General features: G+C 43.7%; 1 protein-coding gene across 1 annotated transcript in view; it reads left to right on the top strand.

Moving 5' to 3' along the window:
- LOC106584313 (xenotropic and polytropic retrovirus receptor 1 homolog) overlaps nucleotides 1–25,832 on the top strand; it is a 103,809-nt gene that overhangs the window by 68,239 nt on the left and 9,738 nt on the right. Inside the window, exons 4-11 of the mRNA XM_014169421.2 lie at nucleotides 12,896–13,113; nucleotides 13,896–14,045; nucleotides 17,235–17,318; nucleotides 18,056–18,137; nucleotides 18,325–18,512; nucleotides 18,784–18,963; nucleotides 21,811–21,979; nucleotides 25,192–25,386. Of these exons, the coding sequence (XP_014024896.1) occupies nucleotides 12,896–13,113; nucleotides 13,896–14,045; nucleotides 17,235–17,318; nucleotides 18,056–18,137; nucleotides 18,325–18,512; nucleotides 18,784–18,963; nucleotides 21,811–21,979; nucleotides 25,192–25,386 (1,266 nt within the window). The remainder of the gene's footprint in view (nucleotides 1–12,895; nucleotides 13,114–13,895; nucleotides 14,046–17,234; nucleotides 17,319–18,055; nucleotides 18,138–18,324; nucleotides 18,513–18,783; nucleotides 18,964–21,810; nucleotides 21,980–25,191; nucleotides 25,387–25,832) is intronic.

Below are 25,832 nucleotides of genomic sequence, written 5' to 3'. Positions count from 1 at the left end.
TGCACATGTATACAGTTGTACATTGTGTGTCATGTAGAGTGATGAGCTTTACTTGTGTGTCAACTAAGTGATGTTTTGTCTAATGTGGGGAACTTTGATTTAAGCATGGCTGATCAAATTAGCAAAGGAGGCCTGGTTCATTTCAGGGAGGGAGTATATATGCCTCATGTAACATGAGATGTCATATACAGTACTGCTGATTAACCTTTTCTCTGAGGTATAAGGAAACATTGCTGCCCCTAGAGGCTGTTTGTAGAACTGCATTTAATGGGCTGATGCTGTACCAAAGCACATACTTTATTGGTAATAATACGAGTTAGATGGGAAGCCAACAAAGTATTCAAAAGGTGCATTTATTAGTGTCCACTTTAATGAACCTTTCCTTAAAGCCTTTCCTTGTTTTTCTTCTCCAATAAAGATCCCCTCCCATCCCCTCCCATTGAAGCTTTGCATGAAGCTGAAATAAACTCAGGCCACGTTGGACTGCCAAAGAGAACTGGGACTCTGACCAAAATTCTGTTGCTCCTCGTTTTTATTTCCTCTGAAAAACAATGATTTCCCATCACTGTTGCTCAATAAGGGACGGTTCTAAAATTACTTAGGGAGAGGGGGGGACCAAAATGGGGGAGGAGGGAGTAACTTTTTTCTTTGCTTTGGGGAGGGTTGTGTACTTTTTTTATTGGGTACAGGGGAGGGTATAGTGTGTTGTTTCCTGGATTACATTCACCATTTTGCAGTTTTTCCTATTTTTCCCATCTTAGCCAAATTTCCCATTTGCCTCCCCTATCGAACCTATGGTTCGACCAATGGAACACATGTTCTACAAAAGACAGGTTTGTTATGTGAATGAATTAATGGATTTCCCTCTGTCTCTCCTGTGTAGGCTACGTTTATATACTGCATCAGTGCTGCAATGTATCAATTTATCACCACCAGCCTATGTGATCACCTCACATCCGAGCTACACGTAGCCTGCACTCTTGTCATTCATACTTCACCGCAGGTTTATTGCCAACGGTGTAGCCAATGTTATATTCAGTAAGCAAGAGTGATTCTTCTCCTAATTATTTTTCAAATTGCTCAACCAAATATTGCTATTGGGACTCGCATGGGCTAGGCTAGTTCAAGAGAAATAAGGAGAGCGAGAGGCTACTCAGGCCATTTATTCTGTGATGCCAGTGGAGAATTGTGAAAGAAGGGAACAGTGAAGACAGAAAGAGATGTAGGCTAATTTAGAAGTTAGGCAAATTTATGTAGCCCTATTATTCCATAATTTGTATGCTCACCTGTATATTTGGCCAGAGTTTGACCATATCAATAACTGGTTACACAGATCTACATGTCATATAGGCCTACACTCACTGGAGTTAAAATGTAGTGTCAGCCACCCATTGCTCAACTAAAATGATCCTATGGACAGGTTGCATGTTATTTCCATTTTTCTAATGTTTGTTAATATCTTCATAGGCTAGGCTACCATATTGCATAGATACAGTTGAAGTCGGAAATTTACATACACCTTAGCCAAATACATTTAAACTCCGTTTTTCATAATTCCTGACATTTAATCCTAGTAAAAATTCCCTGTCTTAGATCAGTTAGGATCACCACTTTATTTTAAGAATGTGAAATGTCAGAATAATAGTAGAGAGAACTATTTATTTCAGCTTTTATTGCTTTCATCACATTCCCAGTGGGTCAGAAGTTTACATACACTCAATTAGTATTTGGTAGCATTGCCTTTAAATTGCTTAACTTGGGTCAAACATTTCAGGTAGCCTTCCACAAGCTTCCCCCATGACAGGGCTCGTGTAACTGAGTCAGGTTTGTAGGCCTCCTTGCTCGCACACACTTTTTCAGTTCTGCCCACAAATGTTCTATAGGATTGAGGTCAAGGCTTTGTGATGGCCACTCCAATACCTTGACTTTGTTGTCCTTAAAGTATGCTTGAGGTCATTGTCCATTTGGAAGAACCATTTTCGACCAAGCTATAACTTCTTGAGATGTTGCTTAAATATATCCACATAATTTTCCTCCCTCGTGATGCCATCTATTTTGTGAAGTGCACCAGTCCCTCCTGCAGCAAAGCACCCCCACAACATGATGCTGCCACCCCCGTGCTTCACGGTTAGGATGGGGTTCTTCGGCTTGCAAGCATCCCCCCTTTTCCTCCAAACATAGCGATGGTCATCATGGCCAAACAGTTCTATTTTTGTTTCATCAGACGAGGACATTTCTCCAAAAAGTACGATCTTTGTCCCCATGTGTAGTTGCAAACCGTAGTCTGGCTTTTTTATGGCGGTTTTGGAGCAGTGGCGTCTTCCTTGCTGAGCGGCCTTTCAGGTTATGTCGATATAGGACTCGTTTTACTGTGGCTATAGATACTTTTGTAACTGTTTCCTCCAGCATCTTCACAAGGTTGATTTGCACTTTTTGCACCAAAGTACATTCATCTCTAGGAGACAGAATGCGTCTTCTTCCTGAGTGGTATGACGGTCCCATGGTGTTTATACTTGTGTACTATTGTTTGTACAGATGAACGTGGTACCTTCAGGCGTTTGGAAATTGCTCCCAAGGATGAACCAGACTTGTGGAGGTCTACAATTTTTTTTCTGAGGTCTTGACTGATTTCTTTTGATTTTCCCATGATGTCAAGAAAAGAGGCACTGAGTTTGAAGGTAGGCCTTGAAATACATCCACAGGTACACCTCAAATTGACTCAAATTATGTTAATTGGCCTATCAGAAGCTTCTAAAGCCATGACATCATTTTCAGGAATTTTCCAAGCTGTTTAAAGACACAGTCAACTTAGTGTATGTAAACTTCTGCCCAACTGGAATTGTGATACAGTGAATTATAATTGAAATAATGTGTTTGTAAACAATTGTTGGAAAAATGACTTGTGTCATGCACAAAGTAGATATCCTAACCGACTTGCCAAAACGATAGTTTGTTAACAAGAAATTTGTGGAGTGGTTGAAGAACGAGTTTTAATGACTCCAACCTAAGTGTATGTAAACTTCCGACTTCAACTGTATTTTTCTCTCTCCTGATCCCTTTAAACTTGCCTTGTTTTAGCATTATCCTAATGTAGCCTACTTTCTGTTCAACAGTCAGGATGTGAAGCTAGGCCTAGGTTTTTAATGGCCTACATTTTTTGGAAAGGAGAAATGTGATTAGCTTTTGTGTTTGAGATGCGCTGGTAGCTTTGATTGATAGATCCTTTTGATAGGTGTGTGTGTGTGTGTGTGTGAGTTCGCTAACTCTCTCTATGTCCATTCAGAAAGTTTCCTACAATAGCATAGGTCTATCTTGACTCCATCTCTTTAATGAGAGAGTAGGAACAATAACAACATAACAACAATTTTGGCAAATGTCATAATGATCAACATATACTATGTGTTCGAGGAATGACGACAGGTGCCAGTTTTGCGTTTCCTCTCCTATTAAATGGGATGCAACTGAAGCAAATGCTCGTCATAATTTTAAAATGGTATTTATTATTTCTCTCTTACTAGCCTACGGCATCCTCTCTAGCCACTTTGAACAACATATTGTAATGACTCAAGCAGGAAGAGAGAGCTCGTCCATGGTGGTCGGCGAACCCTTAACCTTCTGGCTCGTAGCCCAGTGTAGCATCGACTGTGCATGCCACAAAAAGTGGCCACAGTAACTGTCACAATTATTATTGAGGTAATTCAATGAAGGGGGAGGGTTATTTTTTTTTGTAAAAATTGTGACAACTGGAATTGGACCCCCCTCCCCCTTTAGCACTGCTGAGCAATTAGTACTTTTTGAGGTCGGTTTCGGGTCGATTATAATTTTTTATTTTTTTTAAATGTACATGAAATACTGTTACGAATCCCTTTTGGCCCTGCAGTCTAGGGGGGATGGATACGAGACCCGTAACATAAATCATGCAAATTATAATAGTGACAAGTAACTGTGAGAACAAAAACCACAGACAACTTAAGTTTACCGTCAAACTCTAAAGGTTTATTGCTAAACACACGGTAATGGAGTGTGAGAAAAGGGGCTGAGCTGGACCCAAACAAAGAAACAATAAGCCAAAAACACCCCTAAGCTAGACTAGCCTACCTCAAGAACAGCTAGCTAACTAACCAAAAATACAGTGGGTGGTCCGCCCAGTTCTAACTAGGGTACTTAGACAAAGTATTCCTACGGGTTATGTATGCCCATGGGCGACTTGTCTTGGTACCCCCTTTTCCCACCAAACAAACAAACAATCAAACAACAAAACAATACTCTCAGGATAACCGGACAAATGTGACATGTAGTTGCAAAAACAAAAGAGATCAAGAGAGAGAGATCGAGAGAGAGAGAGAGAGAGAGAGAGAGGGGGACACAGAGAGAGAGAGAGAGGGGGACACAGAGAGAGAGAGAGAGAGGGGGACACAGAGAGAGAGAGAGGGGGACACAGAGAGAGAGAGGGGGGGACACAGAGAGAGAGAGAGAGAGAGAGAGAGAGAGAGAGAGAGAGAATGAACACAAAGATTGATCTGGGGTCTTCTGATTGGGGACTGATTGATGACTGATTGGGGAGTGATGATTGTCACCTGTGAGGGGAGAAGGAGAGAAAAGAAATACAAATACAGGATACACACTACCTGTATCCGTAACAAATACACTATGCATTATGTGGGTTGAATACTGTAACAACACAGAATAAAACAATTAATAAAAGGCCCATGATGGTAGTGACTGCCCATTTTCTGCTTAAAACTTATTAACCATCATTTATTCACATTATTTCATTTTAATAGAATATTTAAGTTGTGTATTATTACATTTGTTTTATTTGATGACCTTACTATGTCATTCCAGGTCATCATCTCATCTTTTTATTTAACTAGGCAAGTCAGTTAAGAACAAATTCTTAGTTACAATGATGGCCTAGGAACAGCAGGTTAACTGCCTTGTTCAGGGGAAAAACATCAGATTTTTACCTTGTCAGCTCGGGGATTCGATCCACCAACCTTTTGGTTATTGGCCCAATGCTCTAGCCACTAGGCTACCTGCCTATGCCATCTAAGTAAAACACAATTTTAGTAGTTCTTCAAAGTAAATAAGGCATATTTTATGACTGCTGAATACCCACTAGCAATCACTCATGAATTTTCAGTTAGAGATACCACACGAAGCAACTGCTCTCCATCCTAGGGTGTCCATGGGTCCTTAAATTAATTTAAGACTTTTTAGGACTTTTTATCTAAAGTAAAGGTGTTGATAAGTCTTAAATTGTCTTAAATTCTGTTTTCAAAGGTCTTAAAAAAATGTGACCGAAGATGTTGTTTCCGTTATATTGGACCACTGCTAAATTGTTGCCACCTCGGCAAAAAGGAAAACATAAAATGATACTCCTACCGAGGCGCACTTTCAAAATGCAAGCTCTAGAGAGCTACGGTATCTACATGTGCGTGGCTGTGTGCGTCGTGTACCAGTGTGAGTTGTGTCATTGCCAGTGGAGGGAAGAGAGAATTTGATTTATACAATTTGATAGGCAATAACAACACTAACTAGATAGTCAATTGGAAACAGCTTGTTTGCTCACTAGTTAGTTTGCTAGCTAGCCATTAGTTTGCTCTCGGGGACACAAGGCATTAACAAAGGCATTCTGCCTTATCCCAAGGCCTCTCAGCTATAAGCACCGTTTACCAGTAAGACCATGTTAACTACAATCCCTACGCTCTGTTTTAATGTTTAGAAATGTCAGTAATCATCGCTTGTGAAACATTCTTCAAAACATATGGAACTTATCTTTCATATCAGAGAGAAAGAATCTTTCAAACAAATATATACATTTACTGCGGCAGTTTTGCCCAGATCCATACGTCTGTGTGCCTCCAGCCTAGGAACTACACTTTCTCCAGTTACGCGTACACAGAGGGGTTTGAGCACGCTAGATAGCGAAGATAGCTAATTAGCACAGGTGGTTGTCTCTGTCTTCCATCTGTCTTCCATAAACAAGTGCTGTAACATGGCGAGATGGCCTTGTGAGAACACTAACCTTATACAGTGGCTTGCGAAAGTATTCAGCCCCCCTTGGCATTTTTCCTATTTTGTTGTCTTACAACCTGGAATTAAAATAGATTTTTTGGGGGGTTTGTATCATTTTATTTACACAACATGCCTACCAATTTGAAGATGCAAAATATGTTTTATTGTGAAACAAACAAGAAATAAGACAAAAAAAACGGAAAACTTGAGCGTGCATAACTATTCACCCCCCCAAAGTCAATACTTTGTAGAGCCACCTTTTGCAGTAATTATAGCTGCAAGTCTCTTGGGGTATTTATGTCTCTATAAGCTTGGCACATCTAGCCACTGGGATTTTTGCCCATTCTTCAAGGCAAAACTGCTCCAGCTCCTTCAAGTTGGATGGGTTCCACTGGTGTACAGCAATCTTTAAGTCATACCACAGATTCTCAATTGGATTGAGGTCTGAGCTTTGACTAGGCCATTCCAAGACATTTAAATGTTTCCCCTTAAACCACTTGAGAGTTGCTTTAGCAGTATGCTTAGGGTCATTGTCCTGCTGGAAGGTGAACCTCCATCCCAGTCTCAAATCTCTGGAAGATTGAAACAGGTTTCCCTCAAGAATGTCCCTGTATTTAGCGCCATCCATCATTCCTTCAATTCCATCATTCCTTCAATTCTTCAATTCATTCCTTCAATTCAATTCAGTTTCCCAGTCACTGCCGATGAAAAACATCCCCACAGCATGATGCTGCCACCACCATGCTTCACTGTGGGGATCGTGTTCTCGGGGTGATGAGAGGTGTTGGGTTTGCACCAGACATAGCGTTATCCTTGATGGCTGAAAAGCTCAATTTTAGTCTCATCTGACCAGGGTACCTTCTTCATATTCTTCTTCTTCACCAAACGTGTTTGCTTATTTTTTTCTTTAAGTAATGGCTTTTTTCTGGCCACTCTTTTGTAAAGCCCAGCTCTGTGGAGTGTACGGCTTAAAGTGGTCCTACAGACAGATACTCCAATCTCCGCTGTGGAGCTTTGCAGCTCCTTCAGGGTTATCTTTGGTCTCTCTTTTGCCCTTCTGATTAATGCCCTCCTTGCCTGGTCCGTGAGTTTTGGTGGGCGGCCCTCTCTTGGCAGGTTTGTTGTGGTGCCATATTCTTTCAATTTTTTAATAATGGATTTAATGGTGCTCAGTGGGATGTTCAAAGTTTCTGATCTTTTTTTATAACCCAACCCTGATCTGTACTTCTCCACAACTTTGTCCCTGACCTGTTTGGAGAGCTCCTTGGTCTTCATGGTGCCGCTTGCTTGGTGGTGCCCCTTGCTTAGTGGTGTTGCAGACTCTGGGGCCTTTCAGAACAGGTGTATTAATACTGAGATCATGTGACAGATCATGTGACACTTAGATTGCACACAGGTGGACTTCATTTAACTAATTATGTGACTTCTGAAGGTAATTGGTTGCATCAGATCTTATTTAGGGGCTTCATAGCAAAGGGGGTGAATACATATGCACGCACATCTTTTCCGTTTTTTTGTTGTTGAATTTTTTTAAACAATTTGGACTATTTTGTGTATGTCCATTACATGAAATCCAAATAAAAATCCATTTAATTTACAGGTTGTAATGCAACAATATAGGAAAAATGCCAAGGGGGTGAATACTTTTGCAAGGCACTGTAAAGGTGTGTAGTAATTTAACCTTTTGTTTTTTAATAATTATTTCTCGCTGATATAAAAGATATGTTCCTTATGTTTCCAAAACCGTACCTACCGCAAGCGATGGGTGTTGACGTTCAGAACGAGCATCGGGGCTCTTAACAAAACTCCACCGGCCAGAAGATACCTTTATGAATACATGCTAAAGGTAGTTAGGGTCTAGGAATGGGCTAGCTATTATTACCATGTATTAATGTAATTGCCGTGTCCTAAAAAAATTCCAGTGGTACTCGCGAATAACCGCGAATAGCCATCACGCACTCATGAATGGGTGCGTTTTTAAACCATGATGTTTACTCTGTTTGTAACGGTTTCCTGATCTATCAATATTGGGATATGAGAAATAAATCTGGCATTGTTGGAAAGCTCCGATTTTCCTGTATTCAAATGTAGCCATGTCATTATGACAACCATATAAATACACTTGAAGTCGGAAGTTTACATAGACTTAGGTTGGAGTCATTAAAACTCGTTTTTCAACCACTCCACAAATTTCTTGTTAACAAACTATCGTTTTGGCAAGTCGGTTAGGACATCTACTTTGTGCATGACACAAGTCATTTTTCCAACAATTGTTTACAGACAGATTATTTCAATTATAACTCACTGTATCACAATTCCAGTGGGTCAGAAGTTTACATACACTAAGTTAACTGTACCTTTAAACAGCTTGGAAAATTCCAGAAAATGATGCCATGGCTTTAGAAGCTTCTGATAAGCTAATTGACATCATTTGAGTCAATTGGAGGTGTACCTGTGGATGTATTTCAAGGCCTACCTTCAAACTCAGTGCCTCTTTGCTTGACATCATGGGAAAATTCAAAATAAATCAGCCAAGACCTCAGAAAAAGAATCGTAGACCTCCACAAGTCTGGTTCATCCTTGGGAGCAATTTCCAAACGCCTGAAGGTACCACGTTCATCTGTACAAACAATAGTACGCAAGTCTAAACACCATGGGACCACGCAGCCGTCATACCGCTCAGGAAGGAGACGCGTTCTGTCTCCTAGAGATGAACGTACTTTGGTGCGAAAAGTGCAAATCAATCCCAGAACAACAGCAAAGGACCTTGTGAAGATGCTCGAGGAAACAGGTACAAAAGTATAATAATCCACAGTAAAACGAGTCCTATATCGACATAACCTGAAAAGCCGCTCAGCAAGGAAGACGCCACTGCTCCAAAACCGCCATAAAAAAGCCAGACTACGGTTTGCAACTGCACATTGGGACAAAGATCGTACTTTTTGGAGAAATGTCCTCGTCTGATGAAACAAAAATAGAACTGTTTGGCCATAATGACCATTGTTGTGTTTAGAGGAAAAGGGGGGATTCCTGTAAGCCGAAGAACACCATCCCAACCGTGAAGGACGGGGGTGGCAGCATCATGTTGTGTGGGTGCTTTGCTGCAGGAGGGACTGATGCACTTCACAAAATAGATGGCATCATGAGGGAGGAACATTTTGTGGATATTTTGAAGAAAAATCTCAAGACATCAGTCAGGAAGTTAAAGCTTGGTCGCAAATGGGTCTTCCAAATGGACAATGACCCCAAGCATTCTTCCAAAGTTGTGGCAAAATGGCTTAAGGACAACAAAGTCAAGGTATTGGAGTGGCCATGACAAATCCCTGACCTCAATCCCATAGAAAATGTGTGGGCAGATCTGAAAAAGTGTGTGCGAGCAAGGAGGCCTACAAACCTAACTCAGTTACACCAGCTCTGTCAGGAGGAATGGGCCAAAATTCACCCAACCTTTTCTGGGAAGCTTGTGGAAGGCTACCCGAAACGTTTGACCAAAGTTAAACAATTTAAAGGCAATGCTACCAAATACTAATTCAGTGCATGTTAACTTCTGACCCATTGGGAATGTGATGAAAGAAATAAAAGCTGAAATAAATCATTTTCTCTACTATTATTCTGACATTTCACATTCTTAAAATAAAGTGGTGATCCTAACTGACCTAAGACAGGGAATTTTTACTAGGATTAAATGTCAGGAATTGTGAAAAATTGAGTTTAAATGTATTTGGCTAAGGTGTATGTAAACTTTCGACTTCAACTGTATTCATGTTAGTCAATAGATCTCACTTACCCTGACCACTGAAATATTTTAGCAGGATCATAAATAAATAAACATGTTTTAGCTACCTTGCATTCATTTCGCTTCACCCGCAATAACATCTGCTAAATATGTGTATGTGACCAATAAAATTATTTGGATTTGAAGTATAGCCATTATATACCTGATTCACTGAATAAGGGAATTTGTTTTTTTTAAATCAAATGTAGGTTGTAGGGCTAATGTTCTAATGTTGGACTATAGCATATAATATTTACATCCAAGAGAGCTATTGGGTGTGTACTACATACTTTTGTTCCAGCCTTCTCTAACAATCCAGATTTTACAAATCAACTGCTCAACAGGACCTTGAAGCTGACTCAGGTGTGTTTGAGAGGGCTGGATCAAAAGCCTGCACCCAGTAGCCTAGCTCTCCAGATGGAGAGTTGACTGCATGTTTTTACAGTAACAGAGCTGTATATTTTGCTCAAATGTTTTTGTGCTTATTTCTGAAGGGGAACATTAGCAAGTGTGTTGCGCTCGCAGACCTCAAAATTGGTCTTAAATTGCATTCCAAGTTGCAATAAAACGACTTAAAAACTCCTAAATGTAACTTTCTGTTTCATACAGATACCCTGCTATCCCTCTTGATCGTGCGTACTCCTGTAGCAGGCATAAAAATAAAAAATAAATGGATAAGTAGGTACGCAATGGATTATGGTCATTGTAGGTAATAACCACGTTTTCTGGCAAAAGTGGTGATGGGAAGCAAGGCTATTTTTGCTGACTCAGATCTTTTCGACTCGTTCAGTCAAAACAACAAATATTTTGACGAATTTCGTTCATTTGAGTCAGTAATGCACAGAGCACACAGGACCACTGACCGGCGAATGACGAACTGAAAACTCGAAAGAGTCATGATTCTACGAGTCTCTCGTTCACCATAGGTGGCTTATTGGAGCTGTCATTTGCGACTGAGACTTGTAAACGTGTGCTTTAAACAATTTACATTTGCTGATTGTTAGGTATACAAATAACATTTGAAATGCGGTCTTGGCGTTTGAATGACTCTTGGCGGAATGCATTGCTTGACTGCCCTGAGGGTGATAAACACAGTCGTTCGCAAACTGCAGCCACCCAAACGATTCAAGTTTGTTGTTCTTCTCTTTGCTCATGATCTATTTTCCTGCGCGCATATGACAGACAGTTGGTGGTCGGAGCATATCTGTGGAGGCGCGTGTATTAATCCTGCTGTAGGGCTCATTTCAACCAGCACTATCAGGTCAAACTAACGACTAAAGTGAATGAGTCACTCAGAAAAACAAATCATGACTCTCGAGTCAGTAAAAATAGTTGTTCAAAAAGAACTACACATCACTATGACCTATGTAGAATATTGGCCTGTTGTGAACTACAACTCCCTACTACATCACACATTTCGGGCATGATATGATTTATCTATAGAGAAACTGCAATAAAAAAGTATATATATAATTCAAATGTAGGCCGTCATTGTAAATAAGAATTTGTTCCTAACTGACTTGCCCTGTTAAAATAAAGGTTACAAATAATTTAACCAATGTTGGTCCCAAAATGTTTTTATGGAAGATAACCAAATGTTCAGCTAATTGCTCAGCACTACCCCATAGTAATTTGCGAACAGTTCCTAAGCATATCCAGCAGACGTCTGGGTAAGTCAAGGCTAGACACCAGGCATTATTATAATTGAATGCAGTCTGGCTCGATGTAGGCTATAATGAAATCTTTAGGGAAGGTTGTTTTCAGCAGTGTTGGGTCTTATTAGCAGTCATGTAACCCAGCCATTCACTTCACACGTGACTCCAGATTGCAGCATCATAATCTCTCAATCCTCCTAGCCGGATGTTGGGATGAAACAAGCAATTACTGAATCTTGCTGGATAGACAGCGTTATCTCCCTCTTTTCATGTTGTGTTCAATGTGTGAGTTTTACATAAGAGACTCCTCTTCTCCGCAGAGAGCTGTGGCAAGCAGCTTCCCTCTTCTGAAAGGGGTCATCGACCCCCTTAATTTCACTGCTCCAGGATGACTTAACTCTATTCCAGGGAGAAAAACCGAAGCACAACACAGTCTCTGTTAAAAGCTGTCACTATATCTAAAATATTTGTATGTATCCTCAAATATCGACTCTAGAGACAATATTTTACCTGTGGCTTTTCCTGGCAAAGCTCAGACATTAAAGCCTCTTTTAGTCTCTTCAACCTGCATACATATATGCCACCTTTGTTTGTACACACATCTAATCAGGCATCATTTCTTCCTACTTAGGTAAAGTATGTGAGTCTTGACTTTCTCACGCCTCATGTTATGTCATGACTTGATCCATGCAGAGCAGATAGGAGGCCCTCTGGACAGTGTAGACAGTGACATAATCTACTGTTATTCTGTGAGGGATTACTCTAATTTTAGCAATCAAAAGAACAGCTATTCAGGCATTCCTGTGAAATCCAGAGGCTGTGTGTGCAACTGAGCGGTAAAGTAACCATTGAACCCACTGCACCTAATGTAACACCCCTGTCCTCACTGACAGTGGGCAACATGAGACGGTGCTAGGCCACTACCATCGCGTTGACCAGGTGGCCTAGTTGTGAATCAGGATTGAGGAGGTCTATTCCAACAGCATCTGTCTGCCTTTGCCTATGAATAGGATGTGTGGTGGGCTGCAGAGTGCAGACCGAGGCTGAGGGGACAGTGGAGGATATGTGTCAGAGCTGGGCTCGAGGAGTCCAGTCCAGGAATGTGGTAGTGGGAACGGGACTGGGGTGCAGTGAGGCTGGGTGACGCCAAGGCGAGGTGGGGAGAATGTGGGCCATGCTCCAGATCCACTCAGGTTCCTCCCTGCCCTGCTGTCTCGCTCTCTCAGGAGGGAAATTAACATTGTTCTGACCCTGGTAATGGGCTTGCTGAGGGCTGCATTTACATGTCTAAAGAACTTAATACTCCCCTTCCGCTTCCCCCGTAATGGAGAGGAGTGTTTACCTCTAGCTGGACTTCCTGCAGGGCTGTTGAGAGTTCTATCTTGGGCATACTGCAGCCATGACACTGTTGCTCACTCAGTTGTTTTCCATATTTTTCCTCCTGCAGAGAAACTTGCTGAAGCACAGAGGCGTTTCGCCACCCTGCAGAATGAGCTGCAATCGTCTCTGGATGCGCAGCGTGAGAGCAATGCCCCAGGCCTCCGCAAACGCAAGACAGTGTTCCACCTGTCCCAGGAGGAACGCTGCAAACACCGTAACATCAAGGACCTGCAGCTGGCCTTCTCCGAGTTCTACCTCAGCCTCATCCTGCTGCAGAACTACCAAGTAAGTACCCTTAAACGTAAACCCTACACACTAACCCTAGATCAGGGGTAGACGACTAGATTCAGCCACGGGTTGATTTTTGTTGGAGCTTCGGGGGATTGTAAATAACTATAATACTTTGTACACTGCAAATTGACCACAACTAAGCCCAAAAAGAGATTGTATTTAAAAAGAACAATCATTTCATTCCTTGATTACATTGAGACATAATCACATAATGTATGTCTATTTTTTTATTAGTAGGAATACTTGGGAACAGATTTCCTAAATAAATAAATATCTGAATTCCTGTTGATGGAAAGTATTTTGGACCAAAAACAAAAATTCTCCAAAAACTTTGGGGGGGGTCAAAAAAAATGACTTGCGGGCCGTTTATGGCCCGCGGGCTGCCTGTTGCAAACACCTACCATAGATACTACCTCTGCCTCATCCTGCTACAGAACTACCAAGTTAGTACCCTTAACCCTAAACCTTGCACTCTACCCCTAGATACTAGCTCCGCCTCATCCTGCTGCATAACTACCAAGTGAGACCCAGTCAGCCTGTCTCCACACCCTCTCTTTCTGTTTGATGCTGCTATAAGCATAACATGTCTTTCTACAGCTCAATCTCTCTCTATCCATCTCTATCCATCTCTCTTTATTGGTGTCAATTTCATTCTCTGTTTCTCTCTTGATCTCAGCAAAATAACCTTTCAGTCATTGTCTCCTGTTGATGTTTCTCTGCAGCTCTTGCTCAATTCATTTCCCTAACCCTAACCCCAGGATTGGTCTTTCTCCCAGAATCTGAACTTCACAGGTTTCCGTAAAATCCTGAAGAAGCATGATAAGATCCTGGAGACTCCCCGCGGGGCTGACTGGCGTGTGGCCCATGTGGAGGTGGCCCCTTTCTACACCTGTAAGAAGATCACCCAGCTCATCTCTGAGACAGAGGTACGTATGGAACCGAAGCCCATGGCTGTGGAGGTCTAGGCATTGTTGAGGTTAACTATTTTCCAACTATGTTTACTCTGTCAGCTATTTTAGCTAGGTACAATCATGAAATTATGATTGGCCAAATTTCGCATTCTAGCGTTGTCTGATCCTGGTCTTTGACTCTCATTGAATATGTTGTGTTGCATTCTAACCATTTCATGACGGTTAGAATGCAACCAACCATGCTATTTTGTTATTTCTTTGCCGTTGTTTGTAACTTGTTTGTACATAATGTTGCTGCTACCGTCTCTTATGACCGAAAAGAGCTTCTGGACATCAGAACTGCAATTACTCACCTCAGATTAGATGAAGAGTTGGTCTTCAATGAGTCGGACAGGAGGGATATACTACAGACACCTGACCAGGCCCAGATCCTCGTCATTCGCTGGAGAAGGAAACTGAGATTTCGCGGAAAAAGGTCAGGGTGCCTTGTGAGGATCAGGAAACGAGTGGCTAATCTGCCTTTGCCTTCCGTCCTGCTAACTAACGTATATCCTACCAACGGGACATTAAAAACAGTAATATCTTATGTTTCACTGAGTCGTGGCTGAGCGACAACATTAAGAACATACAGCTGGCAGGTTATACACTCTATCGGCAGGATAGAACAGCAGCCACTGGTAAGACACGGGGCGGGGGCCTATGCATATATACGTAAACAACAGCTGGTGCACGATATTTAAGGAAGTCTCAAGGTTTTGCTCACCTGAGGTAGAGAATCTCATGATAATCTGTAGACCACACAATCTACCTAGAGAGTTTTCATCTGTATTTTTCGTAGCTGTCTACATACCAACACAGACCGATGCTGGCACTAAAACCGCACTCAATGATCTGTATACCACCATAAGCAAACAGGAAAACGCTCATCCAGAGGCAGCGCTCCTAGTGGCCGGGGACTTTACTGCAGGGAAACTTAAATCAGTTTTACCTAATTTCTATCCGCATGTTAAATGTGCAACCAGAGGGAAAAAAATTCTAGACCACCTTTACTCCACACACAGAGACGCGTACAAAACTCTCCCCCGCACTCCTTTTTGCAAACCTGACCATAATTCTGTCCTCCTGATTCCTGCTTACAAGCAAAAATGTAAGCAGGAAGCACCAGTGACTCGGGCCAATAAAAAAGTGGTCAGATGAAGCAGATGCTAAACTACAGGACTGTTTTGCTAGCACAGACTGGAATATGTTCCGGGTTCTTCCGATGGCATTGAGGAGTACACCGCATCAGTCACTGGCTTTATCAGTAAGTGCATCGAGGACGTCGTCCCCACAGTGACTGTACGTACATACCCCAACCAGAAGCCATCGATTACAGGCAACATTCGTACTGAGAGCTGCCACTTTCAAGGAGTGGGACTCTAACCTGGAAGCTTATAAGAAATCCCACTATGCCCAAGCATCAAACAGGCAAAGCGCCAATACAGGACTAAGATCGAATCGTACTACACCGGATCCGACGCTCGTCGGATGTGGCAGGGCTTGCAAACTATTACAGACTACAAAGGGAAGCACAGCTGAGAGCTGCCCAGTGACACGAGCGTACCAGACGAGCTCAATAACTTCTATGCTCGCTTCAAGGCAAGTAACACTGAAACATGCGTGAGAGCATCAGCTGTTCTGGACGACTGTGTGATCACGCTCTCTGCAGCCGATGTGAGTAAGACCTTTAAACAGGTCAACATTCACTAGGCCGCAGGGCCAGACGGATTACCAGGACGTGTACTCCGAGCATGCACTGACCAACTGGCAAGTGTCTTCACTGACATTTTCAACCTCTCCCTGTCTGAGTCTGTAATGCCAACATGTTTTAAGCAGACCACCATAGTCCCTGTGCCCAAGAACACTAAGGTAACCTGCCTAAATGACTACCAACCCGTAGCACTCACGTCTGTAGGCATGAAATGCTTTGAAAGGCTGGTCATGGCTTACATAAACACCATTATCCCAGTAACCTTAGGCCCACTCCAATTTGCATACTGCACCAACAGATCCACAGATGATGCAATCTCTATTGCACTCCACACTGCCCTTTCACACCTGGACAAAAGGAACACCTATGTGAGAATGCTATTCATTGACTACAGCTCAGCGTTCAACACCACAGTGCCCTCAAAGCTCATCACTAAGCTAAGGATCCTGGGACTAAACAGCTCCCTCTGCTACTGGATCCTAGACTTCCTGACGGGTCGCCCCCAGGTGGTAAGGGTAAGTAACAACACATCTGCCACGCTGATCCTCAACACGGGGGCCCCTCAGGGGTGCGTGCTCAGTCCCCTCCTGTACTCCCTGTTCACTTGACTGCACAGCCAAGCACGACTCCAACACCATCATTAAGTTTGCTGATGACACAACAGTGGTAGGCCTGATCACCGACAAAATGAGACAGCCTATAGGGAGGAGGTCAGAGACCTGAACGTGTGGTGCAAGGACAACAAACTCTCCCTCAACGTGATCAAGACAAAGGAGATGATTGTGGACTACAGGAAAAGGAGGACCGAGCACGCCCCCATTTTTATCAACAGGGCTGTAGTGGAGCAGGTTGAGAGCTTCAAGTTCCTTGGTGTACACATCACCAACAAACTAACATGGTCCAAGCACACCAAGACAGTCGTGAAGAGGGCATAACAAAACCTATTCCCCCTCAGGAGACTGACAAGATTTGGCATGTGTCCTCATATCCTCAAAAGATTTTACAGCTGCACCATCGAGAGCATCCTGACGGGTTGCATCACAGCCTGGTATGGCAACTGCTCAGCCTCCGACCGCAAGGCACTACAGAGGGTAGTGCGTACGGCCCAGTTCATCACCGGGGCCAAGCTTCCTGCCATCCAGGACCTCTATACCAGGCGGTGTCAGAGGCAGGCCCTAAAAATGGTCAAAAGACTCCAGCCACCCTAGTCATAGACTGTTCTCTCTGCTACCACACGGCAAGCGGTACCGGAGTGCCAAGTCTAGGTCCAAGAGGCTTCTACCCCCAAGCCATCAGACTCCAGAACAGCTAATCAAATGGATACCCAGACTATATGCATTGCCCCATCTTACATTTCACTGTAAGGTCTTCTGCGCCTGTTGTATTCGGCGCGTGACAAATTAAATTTGAGTAATAGACCTCCCTTTGACATGTCTTTGTTGTGTGTTTGTCAGGCTCTGGTGACCACAGAGCTGGAGGGAGGGGACCGTCAGAAAGCCATGAAGAGGCTGAGAGTGCCTCCATTGGGGGCAGCACAGGTGAGAGTGACTGCACCATAGATTTATTAGAATGGGAAAGGGAAAGGGGGATACCAAGTCAGTATAGTATGTATTTTAGTTAGTGGACCATTAACCAATCACTTTTAGATCTTTCCCGCCATAATTCCAGCTCGTGTCAGCATCTCATCAACATTAACGTTGTATGACAGTTCGACACACTTCCCACTCTTCATCTCGTTCCTGCTGTGTGTGTGTGTGTGTGTGTGTGTGTGTGTGTGTGTGTGTGAAACACACACTCTATTTATCCCCACAGTATTGATCCTGTAAGAGGCTCTCCAAACTAGGCCGGACAAATGACTTTTTCCACAGGGGATGAGAAAATGCATCCTCATCACATATCCCTCAGATTTATAGCTGTATTAATATCAATGTCATGCCCAGCCTGAATTGTGCTAGATCCAAATGGCTTGTCCAGATTCCCTGTGGGCACCTTTATATGACTTGTATTTTTAGCACACACCAAAGTACTTGATGATAACACACTTTAATATACTCTTTCCATACCGTGCATTGAATTGACTGCAGCACAACCAGAAAAAGGTTTCTGCTTCCCTGGATAAGTGTGTCTATCTGTCAAGCTAAATGAATTAGTAAATGCCTAGTGCGGTTCTCCAGCTGTGTGCCTGACATTACAGTGGAGCCTAGAAAACTTGCAGTCACGCAGGTGTAGTAACTGGCAATTGCTCATCTCTGTCATTCTCTGCTCCTTCCTGCAGCCTGCTCTGGCCTGGACTACCTTCCGCGTTGGCCTCTACTGTGGGGTCTTCATAGTCCTCGCTATCTCCTTCCTCCTCACTGGTATGTTCACACACAACCATGCTAATAAGGCCTTTTTACTGGGGGTTAGCTAACAGATAAAGAGGAAATGAGGCTTACATTTTAGACTTGGCATTAGGGGGAACTTAAGTTAGTTTTGCATACTGTATTGTACCTTCAGATATTTGAAGGCGAATGACATGATCGAATTGCTATTATTCTTTTTCAGGTGCTGTACTCATCCGGTATGAGAACGTGTGGCCTCTGGTGCGTATCTACCGCGGTGGCTTCCTGCTGATTGAATTCCTCTTCCTGTTGGGCATTAACACCTACGGCTGGCGCCAGGCGGGGGTCAACCACGTGCTCATCTTCGAGTTGAACCCTCGCAGCAACCTCTCCCACCAGCACCTGTTTGAGGTAAAGGAGAACCAGGAGATGCACAAGGACAATGAGAAAGAATCCAGTCAGACAGTAGTGAAAATAATGGAGAGAAGAAATCATCTTGTGTGACCACCAGAGCGAGAATGCGCTGAATAATGGAAATAGAAAATGGTCAATAATCAATACTAATCTGAAGACATACACTAGGGGTTTTTTCTGATCATATTTCCAAGGACAATGTGTATACTGCTTTATAAAGGAAATTTACTGAGAATTGGATAGTTTAATGCCTCTGTGTCTTCTGTAGATTGCCGGTTTCCTGGGGGTGCTGTGGTGTATGAGCATCCTGTCCTGTCTGTACTCTGAGTACACCATGCTGCCCATGCAGGTCAACCCTCTCATCCTCTACGGCTTCATGCTCCTCTTCCTCATCAACCCCTTCAAGACTGGCTACTACAAGTCCCGCTTCTGGCTGCTCAAACTTCTGGTGAGCTCCTTCTCCACTGGAACTACTGCATTATAATGATGATATTATATCAGTACAATGGAACCTGACTCAACTGGTGTTTGTGTGTGTACAACACTGTATTTGATACCTATCTCACATTCTATATTGTGTTCCATGTATTAGGCTTATCTTTTCTTTGTCTGATGTTTACTGGCTTGGGTGATGGGGGGGGGGGTAGGAGGATTATGTTTGTGTGCGAGAGAGAGGCCAGTGGGGTGAGGGATAATAAGATACAGGCATGTCCCTGGGGATGTGGCGACTGTGACTGTGCAATCATTACAGGGATGGATCCATCAGTATGCTGCTCCTCCAATCTTCCCCATCTCCCAAGCATCCCCAGCCCTCTCCAGCTCTGATTGGGCCCCACTTGGGCCTGTGCACCATTCTAGAGATGCCCACACTGAACACAGGCACTAACCAAAATCAAGGAACAAATCAAGACAGATTGCCTGGTGTGTTAGTTTTATGCAATGAATACATTTAAAATAATTGTTATCCTCTGGATGTCTTTGTATGATTGGGATGTTGTGGAGATCAATAAGGACATAGATTGACAGGTAGAAATCCTTAATTAGCACACATACAGTGTATTCGGAAAGTATTGCGACCCCTTGACTTTTTCCACATTTTGTTACGTTACAGCCTTATTATAAAATGGATTAAATCGTTTTTTTGCCTCATCAATCTACACACAATACCCATAATGACAAAGCACTCAGTACTTTGTTTAAGCACCTTTTGCAGCGAATACAGCCTCGAGTCTTCTTGGGTATGACGCTACAAGCTTGGCACACCTGTATTTGGGGAGTTTCTTCCATTCTTCTCTGCTGATCCTCTTAAGCTGTCAGGTTGGATGGGGAGCGTCGCTGCACAGCTATTTTTAGGTCTCTCCAATGATGTTCGATCGGGTTCAAGACCGGGCTCTGGCTGGGCCACTCAAGGACATTCAGAGACTTGTCCCAAAGCCACTCCTGCGTTGTCATGGCTGTGTGCTTAGGGTTGTTGTCCTGTTGGAAGGTGAACCTTCACCCCAGGCTGAGGTTCTGGCACTCTGGAGCAGGTTTTCCTCAAGGATCTCTCTGTACTTTGCTGTGTTCATCTTTGCCTCGATCCTGACTAGTCTCTCAGTCTCTGCCTCTGAAAAACGTCCCCACAGCATGCTGCTGCCACCACCATGCTTCACCGTAGGGATGGTGCCAGGTTTCCTCCAGACATGATGCTTGGCATTCAAGCCAAAGAGTTCAATCTTGGTTTCATCAGACCAGTGAATCATGTTTCTCATGGTCTGAGAGTCTTTTAGTTGCCTTTTGGCAAACTCCAAGCGTGCTATCATGTGCCTTTTTACTGAGAAGTAGCTTCCGTCTGGCCACTCTAAAGGCCTGATTGATGGAGTGCTGCAGCGATTGTTGTCCTTCTCCAGATAAACTCTGGAGTTCTGTCAGAGTGACTATCAGGTTTTTGGTCTCCTCCCTGACCAAGGCCCTTCTCCCCTGATTGCTCAGTTTGGCCGGGCGGCCAGCTCTAGGAAGAGTCTTGGTGGTTCCAAACATCTTCCATTTAAGAATGATGGAGGCCACTGTGTTCTTGGGGACCTTCAATGCTGCAGACTGTGGGACCTTATATAGACAGTTGCCTTTTACAAATCATGTCCAATCAATTGAATTTACCACAGGTGGACTCCAATCAAGTTGTAGAAACATCTCAAGGATGATAAATGGAAACAGGATGCGCCTGAGCTCAATTTCGATTCTCTTAGCAAAGGGTCTGAATACTTATATAAATAAGGTAATTAATACGTTTGCAAAAAATTCAAAAAACATGTTTTCGCTTTGTCATTATGGGGTATTGTATGTAGATTGATGAGGATTTTTTTGTATTTAATCCATTTTAGAATAACGTAACAAAATGTGGAAAAAGGGAAGTGGTCTTAATACTTTCCAAATGGTTTGGTACATAACAGGTTGAATCAATACTGCAGCTGAGACAATCTGGGGACTGGGTGAGGCTGCATAGTGTGGGTGCAGAGCATACAGAGAGATGGGCTGGTGAAATGTCAGGCTAGACCTGGAGGCAAGAGGGTGAGAGGATCATTCCCATTCACCCACAGTCTCATTCACAGACCCCAGATAACATAATCCAGGCCCAACAAAAACCATACCTAAAACACTAGTTAACCCAGTCTTATTAGACTATATTAAATCAAACCGCTACAGAGGCACTGCTCTTCAGCTGACCCGGTGCTGATCCCAGACTGTCATGTTTAGGGCATGTGTGGTGTGTCAGGTTGGATACTGTGTGTCTCAGCGATACTATTGCTGGTGTGGCAACAAGCCCTGTTGAATGAGATTGACACACTCCAACTAGAGCCTCGTTAGGCTTTTCCATATGTATCCACCAGTTAATTTACTGTAGGGAGACGCAAGGACTGCTGGTTGCTTCAGGGCTCATGCCCTCAACACGTTCCAGCTCATTTTGCTCTGCCTTCTCCCCTTCCACTGCTCTAATACCCTGTACATGACAGCCTCATTAGCTGCATGACAATGAGCTTCCTCCATGTTCAAGTCTTGTGTACACGGTTGGAGCCGAGGTCTCTGCGTTTGTCCCTTCTCTTTTGTTAATGTCTGTTTTGCCTTCATGTGAGACAAGCATGGGAGTTCTAGTAGTATTAGTATGCAGAGGTATACTTTAGACAGAAGAGTTGTCAATGTTTTCCTAACCTCAGACTATTTCAATAAGCATTGCACCCCCCCTCCCCCCTTTCAGTGTTAGCATATGTATTTAACCCTGTGTCTTGTATGGGACTAATAAATCTGTCTGTCTCCCCAGTTCCGCGTGTTCACGGCGCCGTTCCACCGCGTGGAGTTTGCAGACTTCTGGCTGGCCGACCAGCTCAACTCTCTGGTGATTGTACTGATGGACCTGGAGTATCTCATCTGCTTCTACAGCTTCGAGCTCAAATGGAGCGACCGCAAAGGCCTCCTGCCCATGTTCAACGGTGAGTTGGATCACTGGCTCCCTTTAGGTAGGTACTAGTTATGGTCTAAGTACAGGACTGGGGTGAGATAATAGCTGAATGTATGTTACCTATATATTATGCTGGTTCATCAGCTCTGTTTCAACTCATTTATAACAGTGTTTTGTTTGGGAGATATGTTCTGAGTCCAAATGGTTTAGCTCGATCTGACTCCGGTCAATAGACACCGTTGTCCATGTTCAGTGGGGTCTGTCTGTTCTGTCTGTGAAATTAGTCATTCATCGTTCTCCTCAGTAGTCTGCAGCCTGACAAATCAGCAGCCAGGTAATTGATTGGAAACGTTTGGGTCCAGCAAGCCTCTGCCGAGTCCCCAACAACAGGATGTTCCGGTTTTCAGGCGACACTCCATCTTAACTCCTCCTCCACATTTACTGGATTGGTTGAACAGTGCAGAAGAGAACCTCCCCCGACAGTTTTTTCCCCTCTCGTCAAGACCAGTGTCTAGGGCAGCGGTTCCCAAACTAGTGATGCATGTATGAAAATGGGGTCACGGGAGAATTTCCAAAATTCTGAAAAAATACAAAGCATTCACGGGTCATTACGGAGAGGATTTGGTTCCTGACAGAAAGGGAATACCCTGCCGTCTCCCTCAGAGCATTAAAACTCATGGTACCCTTCGCCAGCTCATATCTGTGTGAAGCTGGATTCAGCAGTGCTCTCGTCTACATTAAAACCAGATATTGATCCAGGTTGGATGTGACAGCAGAGAGGAGGTGTGCACTGTTGACCACGCCCCCTGACTTTGAGAAGCTCCGACGCGACATGCATCAAGCACACCCATCTCGTTAGTGGTGGTGAGACGAGACATTATGTCAGACTTATTTGTAATTGACTGTCTTAGCCCCAAATTAAAAGTATGTGATCGTGAGTTGAGAAGACAATCAAAAATACTGTTCGATTTTTTTGCAATTGACTGCCATAACCCCAATTAAAAAAAGATAACATTGTCTGTTAATTACATCATTTTTTGGTTGGGGGTCATGAGAATTTTCAGATATCAAAATGAGGTCATGGACGAAAAAAGGTTGGGAACCCCTGATGTAGGGGATTTAGTTTCAGGTGTTTCTTTTATAGCTGTTACATTAGGGTCCAGCAATGTGACTTTCATGCTTATTAGCTGTCCACTCAGAGAGGGCTGCTACTGCTCTGTGTTTGGGAGGGATGGAGAGAGAATGACAATGAGTCTGGGACTACAGACATATATATATATATATATATATATATATATATATAATGCTCAAAAAAATAAATGTAACTCCAAGTCAATCACACTTCTGTGAAATCAAACTGTCCACTTAGGAAGCAACACTGATTGACAATACATTTCACATGCTGTTGTGCAAATGGAATAGACAACAGGTGGAAATTATAGGCAATTAGCAAGACACCCCCAATAAAGGAGTGGTTCTGCAGGTGGTGACCACAGACCACTTCTCAGTTCCTATGCTTCCTGGCTGATGTTTTGGTCACTTTTGAATGCTGGCGGTGCTTTCACTCTAGTGGTAGCATGAGACGGAGTCTACAACCCACACAAGTGGCTCAGGTAGTGCAGCTCATCCAGGATGGCACATCAATGCGAGCTGTGGCAAGAAGGTTTGCTGTGTCTGTCAGCGTAGTGTCCAGAGCATGGAGGCACTACCAGGAGACAGGCCAGTACATCAGGAGACAGGCCAGTACATCAGGAGACGTGGAGGAGGCTGTAGGAGGGCAACAACCCAGCAGCAGGATCGCTACCTCCGCCTTTGTGCAAGGAGGAGCAGGAGGAACACTGCCAGAGCCCTGCAAAATGACCTCCAGCAGGCCACAAATGTGCATGTGTCTGCTCAAACGGTCAGAAACAGACTCCATGAGGGTGGTATGAGGGCCCGACGTCCACAGGTGGGGGTTGTGCTTACAGCCCAACACCGTGCAGGACGTTTGGCATTTGCCAGAGAACACCAAGATTGGCAAATTCGCCACTGGCGCCCTGTGCTCTTCACAGATGAAAGCAGGTTCACACTGAGCACATGTGACAGACGTGACAGAGTCTGGAGACGCCGTGGAGAACGTTCTGCTACCTGCAACTTCCTCCAGCATGACCGGTTTGGCGGTGGGTCAGTCATGGTGTGGGGTGGCATTTCTTTGGAGGGCCGCACAGCCCTCCATGTGCTCGCCAGAGGTAGCCTGACTGCCATTAGGTACCGAGATGAGATCCTCAGACCCCTTGTGAGACCATATGCTGGTGCGGTTGGCCCTGGGTTCCTCCTAATGCAAGACAATGCTAGACCTCATGTGGCTGGAGTGTGTCAGCAGTTCCTGCAAGAGGAAGGCATTGATGCTATGGACTGGCTCGCCCGTTCCCCAGACCTGAATCCAATTGAGCACATCTGGGACATCATGTCTCGCTCCATCCACCAACGCCACGTTGCACCAGACTGTCCAGGAGTTGGCGGATGCTTTAGTCCAGGTCTGGGAGGAGATCCCTCAGGAGACCATCCGCCACCTCATCAGGAGCATGCCCAGGCGTTGTAGGGAGGTCATACAGGCACGTGGAGGCCACACACACTACTGAGCCTCATTTTGACTTGTTTTAAGGACATTACATCAAAGTTGGATCAGCCTGTAGTGTGGTTTTCCACTTTAATTTTGAGTGTGACTCCAAATCCAGACCGCCATGGGTTGATAAATTGGATTTCCATTGATTATTTTTGTGTGATTTTGTTCTCAGCACATTCAACTATGTAAATAAAAAAGTATTTAATAAGATTATTTCATTCATTCAGATCTAGGATGTGTTATTTTAGTGTTCCCTTTATTTTTTTGAGCAGTGTATATATATATTTGTTTTTATGTAGTCATTTAGCAGACGCTCTTATCCAGAGCAACTCACAGTAGTGAGTGCATACATTTTTGTTCATACTTTTTTGTACTCGTCCCACATGGGAATAGAACCCACAAGCCTGGTGTTGTAAGTGCCATGCTCTACCAACAGAGCCACACGGGAGAAACCTGTGTGAGTCCAACAAATCCATTAATGTCCATCCTGGCATCCTCCCATTCCAACAGAACAGTACAACAGTTCTAGCTGTAAGAATGGTTGATACCAGAACCATATACACAATGTAAATATGGATGTGGTTGATAAATGTTTGAATGTTTATGTTGTTGTTAATTTTCTCCCCTGTTCCGACCAGGTAATTACACGTGCCATAGTTACTCCTACGGTCTCCGTGCCATCATCCAGTGTCTGCCCGCTTGGTTCCGTTTCGTACAGTGCCTCCGTCGGTACCGAGACACCAAGCGAGCTTTCCCTCACCTGGTCAACGCTGGCAAATACTCCACCACTTTCTTTGTGGTCACCTTCGCCGCACTCTACAGCACCCACAAAGGTAAGGAGACAACCAACTCTCTGAGCCAGTTGGACAGTCAGGGGAGGATCATTGGAAGTGGAGTTTTAGCAGATGTGTTATTGCGCTGTGGACTACAGACAGGGGTTTTGCTGTGATGGGAGGGGAATGTCAGGCTGAATGCTGAGGCTCAGACCATCACAAGCTGTATGAAGAAACAGAAATGTATTTTCTGTTAGTCGATGCCTCATTATAATACAAATGGGAAAGTACAAAGTTCAACATTTCAGTCGAGAGAGAGGGAGGATAACATTTAGTATCAAGGAAGTTAAAGCTTGTCATTAGAATTCAAGGCACTATTCTCCAGCTCCACAATTAGCCGCTGATTATTCTGATTCAGAAACGTTGTCACAAAAGAGGAAGTGTACAAAGACATCCCTTCAACATTCAGCCTTTCTGCTATCTCATCTTGGCTGCATAGATCTTTG

This window comes from Salmo salar, chromosome ssa23, assembly GCF_905237065.1.
Source record: "Salmo salar chromosome ssa23, Ssal_v3.1, whole genome shotgun sequence".
NCBI classification, from domain to species: domain Eukaryota; kingdom Metazoa; phylum Chordata; class Actinopteri; order Salmoniformes; family Salmonidae; genus Salmo; species Salmo salar.
The sequence above is the reverse complement of the archived record's forward strand: the minus strand, read 5'-3'. Positions and strand labels throughout refer to the sequence as shown.